Genomic DNA, 21,504 nt, shown 5'->3' on the forward strand with positions numbered 1-21,504 from the left:
CAACCGGACGGTCATGGTATCGCTCATAGATTTCCTCATTGCGTAGGTTACGGAATCGTCCATCCTCATGTAGGGGGCCAAAAATTCTTCGGAGAATTCTTCTCTCGAACGCGGCCAAGAGTTCGCAATTTTTCTTGCTAAGAACCCAAGTTTCCGAGGAATACATGAGGACTGGCAAAATCATAGTCTTGTACAGTAAGACCTTTGACCTTATGGTGAGACGTTTCGAGCGTAACAGTTTTTGTAAGCTGAAATAGGCTCTGTTGGCTGACAACAACCGTGCGTGGATTTCATCATCGTAGCTGTTATCGGTTGTGATTTTCGACCCTAGATAGGAGAAATTGTCAACGGTCTCAAAGTTGTATTCTCCTATCCTTATTCTTCTTCGTGTTTAACCAGTGCGGTTTAATGTTGTTGGTTGATTCGTCTTCGGTGCTGACGTTGCCACCATATATTTTGTCTTGCTTTCATTGATGTGCAGCCCAAGATCTCGCGCCGATTGCCGCCTGCTCGATCTGGATGAAGGCAGTTTGTACGTCTCGGGTGGTTCTTCCCATGATGTCGATATCGTCAGCATAGGCCAGTAGTTGGGTGGACTTGAAGAGGATCGTACCTCTTGCATTTACCTCAGCATCATGGATCACTTTCTCGAAGGCCAGGTTAAAGAGGACGCATGATAGGGCATCCCCTTGTCCTAGACCGTTGTTGATGTTGAATGGTCTTGAGAGTGATCCTGCTGCTTTTATCTGGCCTCGCACATTGGTGAGGGTCAGCCTAGTCAGTCTTATTAATTTCGTTGGGATACCGAATTCTCTCATGGCCGTGTACAGTTTTACCCTGGCTATAATATCATAGGCGGCTTCAAAGTCGATGAACAGATGGTGCAACTGTTTTCCATATTCCAACACTTTTTCCATCGCTTGCCGCAGAGAGAAAATCTGATCTGTTGCTGATTTGCCTGGAGTGAAGCCTCTTTGGTATGTGCCAATGATGTTCTGGGCGTATGGGGCTATCCGGCCTATCAAGATAGCGCAGAATATCTCATAGATGGTGCTCAGCAACGTGGTTAGTTGCTGGCGCTCCTTAAATGGGCAAAATGCTATTCAATGTGTTCCGCTCTTAAATCTTCTCCCACTCTGTTTCCATACCTCCATAGCTCCGTCTAAAGCTTATGATTGACTTCGTTATATTGATTGATTGGATTATCTCCGCTTCTTGTCCTTAATAAATAAATAAATTAAAAATAAATAAATTCGCTTTAAACCTTTATATTCCCAGCAACATTTCGCACTAAATTGAATAATACCCATGACCTGACTGAATTCATATTTCTGAATTCTTTTTTTAGATTCTACTGTGTAATGAGCCAATATCTTTAATGCCACGAGGTCTATTCTTGGTAAATATCTTTCAAAAGAAACGGCAAAGAAAATATTATGACCTACACCATAGTATCCCATTCAAATGTTTACAATTGCCAAAGGAAAAAGAACACTTTTCTGCGTGACGCGTGTCATTCCTCCCTCATTACTTAACTACTCTTCTCAGATGTTCCAATATTCAAAAAGACATCAGGGCCATCCACGCAAAAGGACATTAAAGCAAAATCCTTTCAAACAGGAAACATTCTCCATCTAAGAGCGGCAGCAGCGACCACAAATTAAATTAATTGGAATATTGTGCCGACGTTCCGACAAACTCCTCAATTCAGCTTCAATTTCTAATTAGTATCAACTCAGGAATTGCCAAGGAAACTTGAAAATGCTCCTTCAAAAAGTAGTCGAAAAGATTTCAAGGAATTTCATAAAGGACACTCGACTGGTCCTGTATGAGTGCGTTGCATGTTTTATAAACTCAAGTAAATACAAAACTTTTCCGATGCTTCAACTTCACTTGGATCCTCCCCTATTTTCGGTAAAATTAAAGGACATGTGAATGTGTTTGTGTTCCTGTGTGCAAAAGGACTCTTTTGTAATTGCACGTGCGTCAATTACGTGATTAAGTCGAGTGAACGTGGTCGACGAAAGTATACGATTCGCATTTTGTATTTATGAGTCCGCACTTTTGAAGTCAGGGTCTAATTTGTCAAGAAGGGTGTTGAGCGAAGGAACGAGGAAGGACGAAACCCTACCCTTTTTTAAAGCATCACACAGCACCATCAGGATTGAAGCAGGGAAAGGATAAGCATCTCGCAAATGAATGCAATTGCCGACAAAATTGATATGAAATTTTTATTTTCCTGTATTAGCACTTTAATATCCTTGCCGAGATTTTTACTCCTCGTACCCTATATCCTTTTCCAGTGGGTTCGGCAATCAGCCTTATCAAGTCAAGTTGATATGTGATTGACGTTAACCTTGATTTAATTTTATGGCCGGATCGTCTAGGGAGTAAGCATGATTTGCATATAATATTTCCACGGCTGGTCCTCCGCACAATAAAACATTGCGGAGGGAATTTCAAGGTGGTTATGGTCCTTATGTAAATTTCACACTTTTGAAATTGGAATCTGTTTGGCATTCGACAGGCGCTAAATATTTAAATTGCATTTTAAACGGAAGGTTAAGGAGCTTTGTTTGGAAATTTCTACAGAGATTGATTACTTGGAAGTGGGTGAAATTGACGTATGCATATATAATCAGCATATTTTCTATAAATGTACTTTCATGACCCAAGAAAAAACCTGCCAGGGGTGGAAATTATGCGTTAATATTTCAATTCCGGGCCCAACGTTAAATTCCGGGCATGACAAAAATCATTCCACCTTCTCTCCTCTCCACAGACCCCATACTGCCCTATTTTCGGCATCATCCCCGCCTAGACTGTACTATCGTTCAACGGTTTATACCAACTATACTGCAGGAAAATTGAACGTTGCGTCTATTGTCACTCCTCCATGTATACCGACTCAAAAGTGGACGATCTGATTTTCTATTTTAATAAAAGCTTTATGTCATCGTTTTAATCGTCGCACATACTGTTTCACAATAATAGAACTGGCACAGAGTCCTGTGGGATACCATCCTCCTTAAATTAATCATCAGTGTCATATCAGAGCCATCCTTCCTTCTGTGCACTAAGGCAGTAAGTTAACTGCGGATATTTGCCGTTGCTAAGGACTACCAAATGTTGTTCCTGTTCGCAATTTGGCTCCAATTGATAGCGTGCCAAACCAGTGGGAGTCATACATATCTCTACGACTTGACTAATAACATAAACCTATCAATATGTTACAGGAGCAACACACCAACTCTACACTTTCTCAGCTCAGGGAATTGTGACAGATTGGAGAACTGGAGAGTGCTTAATCACAGATCCTTCTCGGATCACAGTTAAATGTTTTTTAGTCTCACTCTTGCTGTGCAGCGCTCCCATCCTTTCAGAGAACCTAGGATGACCATCTGTTGAAAGATTGATTGGACTATCAAAACCAAACTTACCGGGGGCACTGGTGTTGGTTTGGTAGACAAACTAGAGTCTAAAGTTGGGGCTCGGGAGAAGGCCTTTGAAATCACCTTCAGTCTCGTGCCTTCTAAGATATAGCAAACAGAAAATATTGCCATATAGTCAGTTGAGCGGGGTTCAGTGGTGTAGCATCTACCAACTGCTTGGTAGTCTCAAATGGCCGGACGGCTTCTGTAGACCACATTACCTCCTAAATTCCTTGGTTTTAGCCCCAGGGAGGAGTTGCCAAATCTCCCATCAGGCGCGTCCTTTCATGCGGATGAGGGAATGCTCGGCGAATGTGTCATGGGCATGCACATGCACGCATCCGGAGATGTGCGTGTATGGGCATGCTTACGCGCAAGGCCGGGTAGGTGGGAAGTAAACGCCCACCCGTGGACAAAAATTGGCTATGGAAAAGACACCCAGAAATTAAACCAAATATGGAAGAGGAGAAAAGTAGTTTTTTTACGGTGCAGGGTTTCGGAAATCCAGTGCCGGCGGTTTTTGGGAGTGAGCAAGCGGGCTCCCGGCCGTCGATATCCAACGACCGCAGTGCCTCAGTAGTGGGAAACTTGGCTACTGTGGCATTTAATGCTACAAGAGACAATGGTGGAGTGGAAATTAGGTCCACACCGGATCCTTTTAGGAGGAGTTCGGAGCTTGGGAGATCACCACCGAGAACAATGGTTCCTTTTGGTGGCCGAGATTCGTCGCGGGACTCTGAAAGAAACATGAATAGTCCCTTGATCGACATCATTCCTTGTGGCGCAAGGCGGGAAAGCAAACGGGAACATACCGGAATGGCGTTCGTTACACTCGGGGAACGAATAAATGAACTGTGCGAGTTCATCAAGGAGAGGCGGAATATCCACCAAAATATTCGAGCCTTGATAAGAGGCATTAAATTGTCTTACCTCAAGGCACTCGAAGAAAAGGATTCCCAAGCGTCAGGTGGCAAGGTCACAAGGGAAACGCAGGTGACGCCTCCCCATGATAAGGCAGGCGGGAAGACAGGAAAACGGGCTAGAGACGGTACCAGCGAGCCTCAAGGACCACAGCAAATCCCGAAGAAGAAAAAAGCCTCTTCACCAAAGAAGGCGGAGCCGGCGAGAATACCCACGAAAGTCGGTAATCTCACGATTGCAGCCACAACACCTACAAAAGTGGAAGAAACCAACGCCCGGAGGCCCGAACAATGGACTAAGGTGAGCAACAAGAGGAAAAAGGACAAAAATGAAGCTCCGCCCGGAAATAATAATTATTTCCAAGAAGGGAAATATGTCCTATGCCGACATCCTCCGAAAGGTGAAGTCAGACCCGGAATTGAAGGATTTAGGGGATAGTATAAGCCATATCAGGCGAACACAGAGAGGGGATCTGATGCTGGAGTAAGTAAATCCGCCGACAAGTCGGCCGATAACTTCCACGGGAAGGTGGAAAGTGTACTTGGAGAGGAAGCTGAGTGAAGAGCTCGGAAACAGGAGATAGTGGTTGAATGCAAGGACCTAGGTGAGGTCACCTCACGGGAGGACATCTGTGCTGCGCTAAAGCAACAGTTCAACCTTAGCGATATAGACCAGAGTTCCATAAAAAGGATGAAGAAGGCATATGGCGACACACAGACCGCTATTATTAATTTGCCGGCGGAATCAGCTATTAAGTTAATTACCGCGGGCAAGGTAAGAGTAGGTTGGGTCGCGTGCCGGCTCAGGGAGCAAATATCTCTAAAGAGATGCTTCAGATGCCTCGATTTCAGTATGTAGGTCGAGGAGTTGAAGGAAGTGTGAGGAAGAGGGCCACCTCATCAAAGATTGCACCGGAGATCCACGGTGTATGCTATGTAGTGGGAAAGAGGTCGTGGACGACCGGCATGTTGCGGGAAGCAGCAGATGTCCGGTATATAGGAGGGAGCTGAACCGCACAGGCAAATGAGATTGATACATATCAATCTCAATCACTGTGAGGCAGCTCAGGACCTGCTCTCGCAAACCATTCGAGAGTCGAATGTGGATGTCGCGGTTATTTGCGAGCCGTACAGAAACCACGGCGGTGCGACTTGGGCGGTGGATGCGCCTGACAACGGGGCAATCTGGGCATGCGGAAGACAGACCATTCAGGAAGTCATGGCACCCCGGCAGCCGGTTTTATAAGGGCGAAGGTCAACGGTGTCCATATTTACAGCTTCTACGCTCTTCCTAGTGCAACTTTACCACAATATGAGGAGATGTTAGACAGTCTGGTGTTGAACGCTAGAGACCGCAGCCCTAAAATCATTGCGGACGATTTCAACGCGTGGGCCCTGGATTGGGGAAGCCGATCGACGAACACCTGAGGTCAAATTCTACTGGAGTCATTTGCGCAGCTAGAACATCGTGTTGGCCAACTTTGGATGCGTGCCCACTTTCGAGCAAGAGGGTCGGGTTCGATCGTTGACCTGACATTTGTTAGCACTTCACTGGTGAGGGAGATGGCTTGGCAAGTGAGTGAGCACTACACCCACAGTGACCACCAGGCCATCTTCCCCCGCATTGGGAGCCGGGGAACCAGTCAACGGCACTCTGGAGGTGGAAAGGCTAAAGCGGTTGGCTGGTCTATCAGAGCTTTCGACGAGGAAACATTCCTGGCCGCATTGGAGGGAGCCCATGATCCGAATGAAACAGCGGTGGAAAGGGTCACACAGCTGTCTCAGCGTGTAACCGAAGCATGCGACGCTACGATACCACGACGACGTTTGCACCACGGCAAGAGGCCAAACTACTGGTGGAACACGGAGATCGCTGCCTTGAGATCCTCTTGTCTCCGACTGAGGAGACTTTCCGCGACACCTATAAGAGGGAAATGGATGCCGCAATAACTGCAGTCAACAGAGGATCTGTAGATGAAACATCAACTAATGGTCTTCACAATCACCTGAAGAACATTATCATGGATACGGCCACAAACATACTTGGCCCCAGCCGCAAAAGGAGTCGGAACGGCTGGTTTGACGATGAATGGAAGCTAACAACGGAACGGAAGAGTGACGCATACCGAGTAATGTTGCATTCCCAAAGAACGCAGGCACCGGCAGAGACTTATCACGAACTCCGTCGAGCGGAGAAGCGACTTCACAGACGGAAAAAGGAAGCCTAGGAGAACCAACAAGTCTGTGAACTAGAAAAGTACAGGGAGCAACCGCACCAGGCGCGCAAGTTTTACCAACAAGTCAGCAGGATGAAGCCTTATACACCTCGATGCTCATCCTGCCGAGACAAAGAGGGAAATCTGATTTCCGACAGAATGGGCATATTAGGGCGATGGGTTGAGTACTTTGATGAGCTACTGAACAACCAGAACATCGGCAAGTTGGAGGTTCCGCCAACTGAAGACGGCGGACAAATACTGCCACCACCAAGTTTAGGAGAAATAGTCCGTGCAATTCATCGGCTAAAAAATCATAAGTCGATAGGAGCCGATGGAATTACAGCCGAATTGGTTAAATATGGAGGCGACCAGTTACACCAAGTGGTTCATCAACTTGTGCTTAAGGTATGGGACAGCGAATCAATGCCTGACGATTGGCAACGAGGCATTATCTGTCTCATACATAAAAAGGGAGATATCACACAGTGCAGCAACTATAGAGGTATCACGTTGCTGAGTACCATCTATAAGATATTCTCCTCTATCTTGCTAGGCCGGATAGCCCCATACGCCCAGAACATCATTGGCACATACCAAAGAGGCTTCACTCCATGCAAATCAGCAACAGATCAGATTTTCTCTCTGCGGCAAGCGATGCAAAAACTGTTGGAATATGGCCACCAGTTGCACCATCCCTTCATCGACTTTGAAGCCGCCTATGATAGAAGAGCCAGGGTAAAACTGTACACGGCCATGGGAGAATTTGGTATCCCAACGAAATTAATAAGACTGACTAGGCTGACCCAATATGCGAGGCCAGATAAAAGCAGCAGGATCACTCTCAAGACCATTCGACATCAACAACGGTCTACGACAAGGGGATGCCCTATCATGCGTCCTCTTTAACATAGCCCTCGAGAAAGTCATCCGTCATGCTGAGGTAAATGCAAGAGGTACGATCCTCTTCAAGTCCACCCAACTACTAGCCTATGCTGACGATATCGACATCATGGGAAGAACCACCCGAGACGTACAAACTGCCTTCATCCAGATCGAGCAGGAGGCAATCGGCGCGAGATCTTGGGCTGTACATCAATGAAGGCAAGACAAAATATATGGTGGCAACGTCAGCACCGAAGACGAATCAACCAACAACATCAAACCGCACTGGTCAAACACGAAGAAGAATAAGGATAGGAGAATACAACTTTGAGACCGTCGAAAATCACAACCGATAACAGCTACGATGATGAAATCCGCGCACGGTTGTTGTCAGCCAACAGAGCCTATTTCAGCTTACAAAGACTGTTACGCTCGAAACGTCTCACCACAGGGTCAAAGCTCTTATTGTACAAGACTATGATCTTGCCAGTCCTCATGTATTCCTCGGAGACCTGGATTCTTGGGAAGAAAAATTGCGGAATGTTGGCCGCGTTCGAGAGAAGAATCCTTTCAAGAATTTTTGGCCCCCTACATGAGGATGGACGATTCCGAAGCCTACACAATGACGAAATCTATGAGCGATACCATGACCGTCCGGTTGTGGATAAAATCCGGCTCAATAGGTTACGGTGGGCGGGTCACTTAATCCGTATGGATGAGGATGATCCCACCCGGAAAGTCTATAAGGGCAATATCTATGGTAGGAAAAGAAGACGAGGCAGACCCTGCCTAAGATGGAGCGATGGCGTGGGCCGGGACGCCAGACAGCTTTTAGGGATATCGAATTGGTGGACCTCGGCGCAAAACCGGGATGTCTGGAGTTCCTTATTAAGGCAGGCCTAGACCGGATACCGGTCGTTGCGCCGCTGATGATGATGATGATGAAGTTTCTTATAGATTCACCCCTTATCATCATCATCAACGGCGCAAAAACCGGTGTCCGGTCTAGGCCTGTCTTACTAAGGAATTTCACACATACCGGTTTCGCGCCGAAGTCCACCTACTCAAAGCTGTCTGGCGTCTGCCTCGTGTTCTTTTTCTACCATAGATATTGCTCCTTATAGACTTTTCGGGCTGGATCATCCTCATCCGTCCGAATTAAGTGACCCGCCCACCGTAACCTATTGAGCCGGATTTTATCCACAACCTGACGGTCATGGTATCGCTCATAGATTTCGTCATTGTGTAGGCTTCGGAATCGTCCATCCTCATGTAGGGGGCCAAAAATTCTTGAGAGGATTCTTCTCTCGAACGCGGTCAAGAGTTCGCAATTTTTCTTGCTAAGAACCCAAGTTTCCGAGGAATACATGAGGACTGGCAAGATCATAGTCTTGTACAGTAAGAGCTTTGACCCTATGGTGAGACGTTTCGAGCGGAGCAGTCTTTGTAAGCTGAAGTAGGCTCTGTTGGCTGACAACAACCGTGCGCGGATTTCATCATCGTAGTTGTTATCGGTTGTGATTTTCGACCCTAGATAGGAGAAATTGTCAACGGTCTCAAAGTTGTATTCTCCTATCCTTATTCTTGTTCGTGTTTGTGTTTGACCAGTGCGGTTTGATGTTGTTGGTTGATTCGTCTTCGGTGCTGACCTTGCCACCATATATTTTGTCTTGTCTTCATTGATGTGCCTGCTCGATCTGGATGAAGGCAGTTTACACGTCTCGGGTGGTTCTTCCCATGATGTCGATATCGTCAGCATAGGCCAGTAGTTGGGTGGACTTGAAGAGGATCGTACCTCTTGCATTCACCTCAGCATCACGGATCACCTTCTCGAGGGCCAGGTTAAAGAGGACGCATGATAGCGCATCCCCTTGTCGTAGACCGTTGTTGATGTCGAATGGTCTCGCACATTGGTCAGGGTCAGCCTAGTCAGTCTTATTAATTTCGTCGGGATACCGAATTCTCTCATGGCCGTGTGCAGTTTTACCCTGGCTATGCTATCATAGGCGGCTTTAAAGTCGATGAACAGATGGTGCAACTGTTGTCTATATTCCAACAGTTTTCCATCGCTTGCCGCAGAGAGAAAATCTGATCTGTTGCTGATTTGCCTGGAGTGAAGCCTCTTTGGTATGGGCCAATGATGTTCTGAGCGTATGGGGCAATCCGGTCTAGCAAGATAGAGGAGAATATCTTATAGATGGTACTCAGCAACGTGATACCTCTATAGTTGCTGCACTGTGTGATATCTCCCTTTTTATGTATGAGACAGATAATGCCTCGTTGCCAATCGTCAGGCATTGATTCGCTGTCCCATACCTTAAGCACAAGTTGATGAACCACTTGGTGTAACTGGTCGCCTCCATATTTAACCAATTCGGCTGTAATTCCATCGGCTCCTGGCGACTTATGATTTTTTAGCCGATGAATTGCACGGACTATTTCTCCTAAACTTGGTGGTGGCAGTATTTGTCCGTCGTCTTCAGTTGGCGGGACCTCCAACTCGCCGATGTTCTGGTTGTTCAGTAGCTCATCAAAGTACTCAACCCATCGCCCTAATATGCCCATTCTGTCGGAAATCAGATTTCCCTCTTTGTCTCGGCAGGATGAGCATCGAGGTGTATAAGGCTTCATCCTGCTGACTTGTTGGTAAAACTTGCGCGCCTGGTGCGGTTGCTCCCTGTACTTTTCTAGTTCACAGACTTGTTGGTTCTCCCAGGCTTCCTTTTTCCGTCTGTGAAGTCGTTTCTCCGCTCGACGGAGTTCGTGATAAGTCTCTGCGCGTGCCCGCGTTCTTTGAGAATGCAATATTACTTGGTATGGGGCATTCTTCTGTTCCGTTACTAGCTTACATTCATCGTCAAACCAGCCGTTCCGACTCCTTTTGCAGCTGGGGCCAAGTATGTTTGTGGCCGTATCCATGATAACGTTCTTCAGGTGATTGTGAAGATCATTTGTTGATGCTTCATCTCTTCTGTTGACTGCGGTTATTGCGGTATCCATTTCCCTCTTATAGGTGTCGCGGAGGGTTGTGCTGTGGATGGCTTCAGTGTTCACTCTCACCTGATTGTCAGAGGGGATTCTAGGTGGTATTGTGGTAAGTCGAGATTGCAGCTGCTGATTGTAGATACTGTGGAATCAAATTGCTGGATCTGGTAACAAGGAGGGCCGAGACCAATGTCAACTAGAAAATTGCGGCTGCGAAGGGACTTTAAGCCTTTAAGCCACGAGGTGCTGTGCGGTCCCCAGCGAACCTAGATTTTTTGTTTGCATCGCCGGTAACCGTGCATGCATTGGTACATTAAGTAGCTTTGTCTCGATATTTTTACCAGCTCACACCGAAGTCCTATGCGCAATATCTGCCATGAATGGTACGATTAGCCGCTACATTCTCGCCATTTAGACATTTTTGCGAGATAGCCCATGACCATGAGCGGTGCGCGCACTAAATTTCAATTTATTAAGGAGCTAATATGTATTACAAAAGAAAAATATACCGCACTCGACGGAGTGCTTGGTACCAAATAATCAAGTGCACTCTTTTCGGCCTACTTATCGCCTTATCCGCAGGATGCGCTCATTGAACAGCCGGGTGATGACAGTAATGTGGAGAGGGTATCCAGTTTTGCTCCACGACACTTGGACTACCTGGAGGCGTATAAGCTGACCGACTACCACCGGCTATAGTATTGTCAGAATATCGAAGAAATCATAAATTCTGCCGTAAGGCTCGGCCACGGAACATAAGAGCCCATCCTCTTTTAACAAGTCGGAGGGCTCCGGAGCTGTTAGTGCAAAGGAAGACTGTGTCTTAAATACCCATTGGAGATTATGAAGCTCAAGTCATTTCAGAATATTAAATCACAAAGGATAAAATTAGTTGGGCTACAAAGAGCTTCTCCGCACAAGAAATGAATGTTCAGTGGCTTGTAAAGAGTGTTCCATCCAGACATGTACCGTACTCCTATAGACGCGGGCGTAACCTTTTCATATCGAAAGGGGACGGGAACCGAAATGACCGCCATTGTCAACGAACAAGCCACACGCAAACGGAACTTCAAGCGGAATTTTACTGGGGCGCTTGCAACCAGGGTCATATGGGAGACTCGCGATCTGTTGTTACAGCTCAAAGATGGTGTGTAAGTCGGAGCGGGAGTAAATACGCATAGTGTCGCATGGTTTTCCATGATACCCCAGGATATTCTAAGTAGAATTATTATCGTTAACAGATCATTGTCAATGGCTGCGGTATAATGTGAGACCCACGGAAAATTAATACGCTTGGTTCCCACAGTAGGCTTTACATACTCTAGGTTCCTGGCCATATTAAGTTAGAAGACAATGAGGCAGCGAATGAGTAGAAACGTTGCTAGATGGAATCAGGAGGAGGTTCATAGTCATTATCAAGAGGAACGATTGGATGAGCTCACCAGGAATGGAACATGAGTATCTGCCATGTGGGTATACTTCGTTTGGACACAGTTTGATTTGGTAGGCCACCAGGTGGCATCCTCCAGAAATTCTCCTGGGACACTTGCGCTCAGAACGCTATCCCTATATACCAGATAACTGCTGGCGAGGCAAAGTGGTTTTCACCATTGTGTTGACGATGACGATGGGACTCCTCAACGGCTTCATGAGGGAGGTGTCAGACCCCGATATATACAATGCATAGTAGGTTAAGACGCCTTAGAGATACCTAAAACCTTCAAAGAGGCCCAATCGTTCTCTAATCATGCAGTGCTACTTTCTTCATCATTATTACGTGTCCCCGCAATCTTGCAGCAGGATGACCGAAAGAAATTCGGCCCCGGAGTGAATAAGTCTTCCATTATATCTGAAAATGATCTTTCCAATTTCGTTAAAGTCTGTACTCTGGACCTCCAAGAAAATTCAGGGCTCCGGGGAAATTCCCACTTTCATCCCCCTTCTCGTTATGCTTGTACATTCCTCTCCCCTTTACTTTAAAAGGACCTAATCGAAAGCTATTCACAGTTTACGACTTCTCAAACTTCAACTCTCTTTAATTCTGAGCATTTAAAGCGGAAATCACAAGTGCTCAAATCTATGGGCCCAGAACAAATCGCAGGATTATGAGCCATATGGTTTTTCAATAAATATCCTTTGTTCCTCGGCACGTGTTTGTTTTTGCTTTCTTATTGTATGACTACGTACACACTTATGAAGATACATAGTACTTCAGATCCAACTAGAGAGCGAGTACGTGTGGCTCAAAACATGTAACGATTATTAAATTTCACCCCCAGCTGTGAAAAAGGCATAAAGGATGTTACACGCTGAACATGTATCTAATAACATGAGGCTGGTCACATAGAGGGAGGACCATGTCCCATAATATTCTCAATTGTGATGAAAGCGGAGTGAAGAAAATATCGAATGTAATTAGAACGTTGAACAACAGCGACAACGAAAAAAAAAGAAAAAATATGAAATAACATATTCTCCTAAGATGCATCACGCCATTAAAAGGGTTCTGAAAAACGCTGAATAGAAGGACAATACGAAAATTCTCATGATTGTGTCGTGGTGCCGACACGGTGAACTTATAGCACAGGTTTTAAAATTTTTGCAGTCCTGCTACCAATTTGAAAATCGAAGCTTTTACCGGACTTCTTGGGGTTTGACACTGCCAAATCGTCTAGTGATGCCTGACCAATATTTGGGATATCTGTTCTGAGGTATTGTCACGACGGTTTCCAGCTGTTGGTCTGAAATTTGGTTCCCTTCAATGTCGTCGACCATTGCGTAGGCAGATTTGAGTCGATCAGTATTGCTTATGCTGCCTGACAGCTAGTATCACTAGATAGTTTAAAATGATAATTTTTCGGCCATTTTTCCAGGACCAGCACTCTAAAAGAAATATTGCGAATTTCACACGATTCCCAATATTACCGGAAATATAGGCGCTCAAAATGCCGTTTTCCCAGCACCCACATTCTCACGCCAATATATCTTTTTACAGGTCTTTTTCTCCTCTAGAAGTGCGATCACGGATTTCGCTCCCTTACCTTCTTCGGGGACAAAAGCTCTCCAAAAAAGTTCCCAGTTCTTGCTCCCCTTCTTCAAAATTGATATACTGTTTTACATGTCTATTTTTATTTTTGAAGGGCGACAACGCATTTCGCGCCACACATATTCTGAACACGATTGCGAAGAATAAGGAGGGTAGTGCTGTCGACAAGCGATCTCGATGGAACCAACAAATACAATAACAAACGTCAGAGAAACCAAAAGAAGATGGAGCCTACCACTATTAAGCTCAATCGATCTCAAGGTATGGTCAAACAGCAGAACAAGAAGAACAGAGTGTGTAATATCTCGGGCGTCAAGTAACTTCTGCATATAGCGAAACAACAGGGGCCAGTCAACGAGTCACGAAGAACCAAACCCTTCAGCGAAGTGGCCAGAAAACACTGGCGTGTGAGGCTAGCGGAAAGCTGGTGTGGGAGGTGTCGATGTTGAGGCTAAGCTGCCGGAGATGGTCTCCTCTCCTGGACGGCAAGACCAATTCTCCAGAGACTTTCATCGTGGGTTGCTAAGAACAGCAACGCCTAGATGGGTCTGAGGCTAAAGGCCATAAAGCAAAATTACCAGAAAACAAATCCCTCGAATCTGGTTTTCGCACCAAGATCTCCATAGAAAATGAATGATGATAAAGGAGGAGAAAACCGAGGTGAACAGCCAACCTCCTCGACTCTGCTCAAATGGAAAGCGACTGGAAGAACTGGAAAAGAGAGACCAGGCACGGTTTGGAGTCAAGAACACAAAGATGAAAACGTTCCGATCCGTGAAACTGGACGCCGACCTAGATCCAGAAAATGCCACCAAAGAGCTTTAGGAGACAGGCCCGCCGAGAACAAGGTGGAAAAGAGGTCCACAATAGAAATTTCAAGGAAAAAGAAATAATGGATATGCTCACAAAATTTTCTCTCCAGACCCGCATAGTTTCCACTCCTGGCCCGTTTTTTCGCGTAGTTTTTATCCCAGCCCCGGCTTTTCTCTCTACGGAAGAGGTGAAAAACAACGTTCTAATGGGGACGGATAGACTTCGTAAGCAGATCATGCTAAGAGTAGCGCAGAAAATTCTGCAACACTCGGAGAACACCTCAGTAAATCTGCTGGTCTTCCTTCCAGAGAACGACATCGACGTCGCGTTAATACAGAAGCATTGGATGGGAGAAAGGCGAACTATCAAAGGGTCCCAAAACAAATACTTCAATTTATCCCGCAGCGCATGAGGCATCGATCGTTCCAGATCTAGAGCATGTATCCTTGCGAGGAATAGCCTGCACGATATTTTCTGTCCGTACCTAAGTTTAAGCCTCTTAGCGTTGGTGAAATTGGAACCGGCGGGAGCAGAGAATGTGCGTATCTTCGCGGTTTACATGGCTCATAATAGCTCCACCAGAAGAACTACAACATTTGACGTTCAACATGGCAGCACAGAAAGTGTTGATAGGCTGCGACACCAATGCAGGGCATATGCTCTACAACACCTCGAAAATCAACAAAAGAGTAGAGTCTTTCCTTTGACTTCATTATAAACGCAAACCTATTGGTACGTAAATAGGCAGTAGTATACCTTTCACTTTCCTGGTTCGGAGAACTGTGCGGATTGGAAGCTGGCTCCTGATATCACTCAGGCTGAAGAATTGAAGAATGTCTGTCCAGAGATCCTTTTCAGATCATAATTGGATACTTTATAGTCTAAATTCCGCTATAGTGGTTTCCAAACCTTTCAGAAACCCTTGGAAGAGTGACCTGAGAAAGTTTGATCAAATTTATTTATTTTAATGAACAATACCCAGAAAAGTAAAATACAAATTACCCATTGTCCTTAGAAGGAGGAGCAAGTAAGTGGTTTAAAACTAAAGAAAAAGGCAGAACTCAGAATCTCTCTAAGGTGCTGTTGGATCGTGGTTGGTAGAGCAGTCCGTCAGGCAATTATACAGTTTAATAGAGGGAAGGGAGATTGAGGGTAGGAAGACGGGAAGGGTATTCGACATAGGCAAGGTATTTTTTGAAAAAGAGGATCGAGGTGAATTTGCGTTGCACAGATTGAAGAGCGCGACAGTCACTTTTGAGGAAGGGGGGCCAGGCTACATAGCAATATTCAAGGATGTTTCTAACAAGAGAGTTGAAAAGTGCTAAGGAGGGCTGGACTAAGATGAAGTCGGAGGAGGAACATAGGATAAAACCAGACAAAAACCACGATTAATATTGTCAAGGAAGTGAGATTCGAAACAAAATTCGTCATTTGTGATACCCTGATCCTGAAAGGAGGTCAAGGGTGTTAGGGGTTGCGCAATGTTCAGTACTAGCTTTTTAACCGATCACCAACGGACCAGAGTATCTAGGTTAGAATACAAGAAAGCGCAGCCCAGCAGATACGAAACAGGGCAAATAATTTAAAGTCTTCTGCGTGGAGTAGATAGAGAGGATAGAGGGGATCATAAATAAAAAATAGAAATAATAGGGGGCCAACATAGAGCCTTGAGAAGATCACAAGGAAAAGAAATGGAACAGGATGAGTAACCGTGGAAAAAACTCTACAGGAACGGTATGATAGGTAGGAGGAGAGCCAAGAGATGATTGATAAGAAGTTGAGTGGAGAGAGTTTCCAGAGGAGAAAATTATGGTCAACGATATCAAATGCTTTGGAAAATTTTTAGCAACAAAATCGGCAAAGACCAGAAGATTTGACGCAATAGATCGATGTTTCGCTACTTTTCATTATGACGTAAGAGGAGAGAAGAGAGAAATAAAAACAGAGAAGCTCGCAGGACTGTTGACCACAAACTTGATAGAAAGAGGAAAAATTGGAAGAGGTGAGTGCGTTACTGAAACGATTTGAAGTCACCGCGACCAATGGCAGCCTCGATGCTCGACAAGTATCCCTTATGGTTTTTTTTCATCATAGACTTCACAATAGAGCGCAAAGCCATGAAATGAGCCAGGTCGTGGTCTTTCTTAGAAGGCAGAAACTTCTTTCGCAGTATATGCTTCAGGCGGATATTTTTATGGATCTTGATGGTGGACGAAGTTGGATAAAAAAGGACATAACATGAGGCACGTTCGGACAGGATATTACAAAAAAGGCTACGAGTTTGGGCACACGTTGAGTGATCCCAGTTGATTGAAGCTAAGACGAGATGAGACCGTCTAAGTTGGCTTTGCGGAAGCTGATCTTAGTTGATTTAGCGTCAATTTCAAAGTACGGAGATGTGCAAGGAATTAAGGAGAGAGAGGCGTTTAGGAAGCTGGGAAAGGAAGAGATTGAATTGCAGGCCAGAACAACTATTCATAAAAGAGGAAAAAAGAAGCCAGAGTGGACGAGGCTGTTGGAAGAATAGAACGGCAGCGGAAAACTGAGTATCTTTGACGAACTAGGAATTTAATATATTATCGTCAAGGCAGAGATACAGATGGCATGATGTTGCTGAGCCAGTGCCAGCGCTTCTTAAGAACCTAACATTTTGGTAAAACAGGAGCAGAGTGAATACGAAGCGCCCCTCAAGACGAGGCTGGCGGCTGTCCTGAAATTTACTCACGAATGGGTGTGCTTGTACGGCTAGATGAACACACCTTCAGGTAAAAAATAGGATTGGCGATTGAGTCAAATCTGTGAGGACTAGTGGCTTTGAAAGAAGCGATTACTGGGTCGGCGATGCTGTCTTTTGTCAGCCCAATGTAAGACAATGATGAGAGTTAGTTAATTTTGCTGCTGCTAATGTACTCCAGTACCTAGTCCTTATAAGAAGCCTCGAGAAAAACAACAGTTTTGGTTAGGGCGCCACTGACATGGCAGCACAGTATATCCTGAACCAAAATTGTCGTTGTAATGTCGAAGGGTGTACGTAGTAATGTGAGGAGAAGAATGTATTAAATCCGTGTCCGTGGACAAAGACATATATTTTAAACTACCTTTAAGAATGATGTAAACTCTTGGTTAACCTGCTGACTGCGAATCTGCCCCCGGTACCCGCAGTGCTCCTGAGCCCGCATTATTCGAATGTTTCCTTGGCACTTGCCCTTGCAATTACCACAATTGCAGCGGAGGTTTACGTAGGCTACCTTAGCGCTGTCCATTGGCTCTCTTAGTGTTTAGAGCGGTTCTCCACTGTTGGAATATCATCATCCTCCTCGGATATGGCACTTCCTTACAAGTCGCTGTCCACTCTAAGTCCTAGGAGATCTAGGTTTAAGTCATGCAGCTTCTTTTCTTCAATGGATAGCAGGTCTACTTCCCTGCTTAATGCAGTCCTTTCAGCCTCTATAGCCCTTGAAATTCCTTCGGGGATTTCGATAAGTTTTCCATCCGATGTCTCCACCGACTTTTCCCTGTGTACGCGTACAGGTAATCTGCCATATCTATAGTTAATATGGCAATTTCGACATGGCATTGCATCCAGGCATCGATCATTTGTCCGGATAGCTGAGTGGTTAGAACACAAGGCTGCCATAAGTAAGGTCGCGGTTCAAATATCATTGGTGGCAGTCGAGTTTGAACTGTGATTTGACGTAGGATACCAGTCAACTCAGCTATGAATGAGTACCTGAGTCAAATTAGGGTAATAATCTCGGTCGAACGCAATGCTGACCACATTGCCTCCTATAGTGGGCTGTAGTGTATCGTTACGGTCTTGAATGAGGTGTTCTAATACACTTCAAGGCCCTGACCTTCCATTACAAAGATAGTCTGAAGAAAAGCAGGCATCAAGACTGCCAGGAATCAAGTTATGTCAGAACATTGAGAGCACTAGAGAATCCACGAGACTCAGTTAGATTCGGGCCAAGGAAGATAGGAACCCAGAGAGAGAAGCTGCTGGTTCAGCCTTGCAGGGCATGCAACCTCAGTTGTGGTGAGATTATCGAATCCGTAATTATCGATGATTAAATTGGCTCATCTATAAACAACTTCTCCGCATATAAATCTCGGGGGCTAGATGGCATAATGCTAGCCATGCTATAAAAAGAGGAAGAAAAGATTGTGCCGTGGCTAGTAGAGATTTACCAGAACTGAATTCCTTTGAGATGAGTACCACACTCGTGGAAATGCGTGCTGGTGGTTTCCGTACCAAAAACGAGCATGTGCGACAATGGGTCTGCGAAGGTTTTTCGACCAATCAGCCTCATCTCTTTCGTGTTGAATATTCTAAAACGCGACCTGACCATCCACTTAAGCACGATTATTGAGAGAACTTTCTTCTCCAAAACTCTGCACGCCTACCTCAAAGAAAAAATACAGAAACCGCTCGTTTTAATGTAATTAACATGGTTGTGCGGTCGCTACACTGTAAGAAATATAACCTTCCCGGGTATATAGAAAGCAATCAAGAATGTTATTATTAAAACCATCAAGGACAGTTTAAGCAGAATAACATCAAAAGGTATCTTACGTATTATCCATGCTAAGATATTCCAAGCTGATCAGGAAGATATCCACTTGACTAGAGTTGTGAGCAAATTGACTCCCTGGAGTGACACTATCTCTATGGTGCTCTGATTGATAGCGATAGACGTAACTCTACTATTTCCTACAACGATTGGAAACAAGTGTATACTTCCCGGACGATCCTGCTAAGAATTCAAGCACCAGCACATACTGTACTTAAGACTCTTTGACATGGGCGGCGTGAAGGTGATGGCATCTGAAGTCAACTTGGTGATATTGGCTGAAACGATGTATTCCGCCATTAGGGATGAAATCAAGATGCAGACTCGGCATAAATCCAACTAAACTGAACTACTGCTATTTACCAACAGGCAAAGGTACCCAAATTCCATATCCCTTTCTAAATGAAAAAAGATTGAGTCTTTCCTCTAATATAAAGTATCTAGGTCTGATTCTGAACCCTAAATTATATTGGAGACTGGAAACTGACCTGAGGGTTGAAAGAGCCTCTATACCCTTCTACGCCTGCAAGTAGATTTTTGTAAGAAATTTTCTGGATGTACACAGCCTTGGTTCGTTCCATCCTAACGTACGGTCCTATTTTCTGACGTGCGCAGTTCTGCCCAGTAGATACCCTCAATATAATCCTCCTTCTAGAAGTCCACAGTACTCCACATAGACTGTAACGTGAAGTGCTGTCAACTATGTGAATCTGAATGTTAGACAGCGACGCCACACGGCCATAGTAATATGCTAGGCAAAGTACGTAGTAATTCTGGGCATTATGAACGGAATGTGCCACACACAAGCCGAGCTTTACGAGAAATTTTGCAGTAGACCATACAATTAGGTATGCATGGAGGACCGACGACACGTGCTGCAAGGTCTTGACCTCGATCAAAAATGGTCTGTGAAGTAAGTGTGGGTTTTTCTCTGATATACACAGCGTAGCGGAGTCGTGCGGTCTTCCAGGATTCATCAATGTATTCACAGCGAAAATACTGGCGACACTAGAAGCCTGTTCGTGTTTAAGGCATCATCCGAGCCCCAAGCGTAACATAGCTATTCTGGCCGGCAGACAAGCGACCATTCAGGATTTATACTCAATGACGACATCCTCCAAGCTGGTGTGGCAGTGCAGGAACGGGCTGATCAGTCTGGATGGCATCCTCGAAGTTACACGAACATAGAGGGGAATGAGCTACCTCACGACCAGTCATTCGGTGGGACAGTCTTTGTATCGCTGACAACTGTTAACAGTCGCTGACTTTAGATGGCGTAGGCTCAAGGAGGATGATTTGGGCATCCTATAAATTGACTCGTTCGCGAGACCTTTTCGACTACTCGCACTAACCTATAGAGAGCTGTTATCTTTCGTGAAAGCCACGTACTGGCTCTGATGATTTCAGCCAGTTGAACCCTGCTCCCCTTGCTCTTACCACAGCAGTCATGATGTTACAGGTTTGTGGCACTAAAACGGTGCTAATTCAGTTCAGCTCCCACCTCCAACTTTCGCTCAATTTTCTAGCTCCCACACACCCACCCCATATACCACTTTACAAATGTTTTTCTCCTTTGAAACGATGATCACGAATTTCCCCCTTTTCCTCAAATTCTCAACTGTAACGGAGAGTTCGGTGTCTAAAGCTTTTAAAAGAATCCTTCGCTTTTCCCGCACTTCCCCAGTGAACACATACTTCAGCCTCTATATCGGTTTTCCAGCCTTCTTTCCCGTTTATCGAGTCTCCATGGAATGCATCTAGAATTGTGATATCTATCTCTCAGCAGTCAAATAAAGATGATTGACTGAGATATTAGCAACATTTGTTGTGGTACAGTCAAAAGTCAAGCGAGTAAGAAGAAATAATTTAGGAGTAATTCTGCTTTAAATATCTTTATTTGAAAGGAACACGTTCGTAGAACTCCTAAACTCATAATTCCTGGATCATTTCCGTGGATTCTTCTAAACTGGCCAAAGTCATCATTTCAATAGTGGCATCTTCATTACCATAAACTTTGTATTCTGTCCGATTCAGAGTGAAGGTCACGGCATAATCTTTAAATTTATATGTTCCGTTCGCTTGCAGCCAAACAAATCCGCTTTCGTCGGTTTCGAAGCCTGCATAAATTTCAATCAAATTTCCACTCTGAGATGTTCTGGAAAGAAGGCCCAAACAAATTATGAATATTATTATAGTATTCCATCCACGCCATTAATTAATTCCAAAATATAAAGCAAAAATGTTTGGGGGTCAGGGAACCACAATTTGCCTGATTTGGCTGAATTTTGAATAGTTGGAGCCGGTTTATATTTTTGGGTCTTTTTATTTAACCGATTAACCGAGATTTGATGTTTTCAAGCTTATAATATTCCATCCCCAGATAATTTGGTTGACATCACTTCACTTCACTTCACTAGAGACGCAGAGCAAAACGACCCTAAAAACTGTTCAAACTTACCTGAAGTGAAAAGTGTAGTCATCGTCCAGATCGTTGATAATTTCAGTACCGGAATGATTATGGATGCAAGTAACTCCCATCGAGCCAATAATCCACAAAGCTAAGATAACCCGGTGCATCTTGGGAGAATTATATTCAAAGAATGCAGCTTGTAACAGATATGCGATCACTAAAAAGAC

General features: G+C 44.9%; 1 protein-coding gene across 1 annotated transcript; it reads right to left on the bottom strand.

Moving 5' to 3' along the window:
- Positions 1-20,743: 20,743 nt before the first annotated feature.
- On the bottom strand, positions 20,744-21,504 carry LOC119652700. Its single transcript, XM_038056982.1, has 2 exons — positions 21,326-21,504; positions 20,744-21,022 (listed from the first exon to the last, which is right to left on the bottom strand). The coding sequence occupies exons 1-2, from the start codon at positions 21,442-21,444 to the stop codon at positions 20,797-20,799; spliced, it is 345 nt and encodes a 114-aa protein (XP_037912910.1). The 5' UTR covers positions 21,445-21,504; the 3' UTR covers positions 20,744-20,796.

Source organism: Hermetia illucens, chromosome 3 (assembly GCF_905115235.1).
Source record: "Hermetia illucens chromosome 3, iHerIll2.2.curated.20191125, whole genome shotgun sequence".
Lineage (NCBI taxonomy): Eukaryota > Metazoa > Arthropoda > Insecta > Diptera > Stratiomyidae > Hermetia > Hermetia illucens.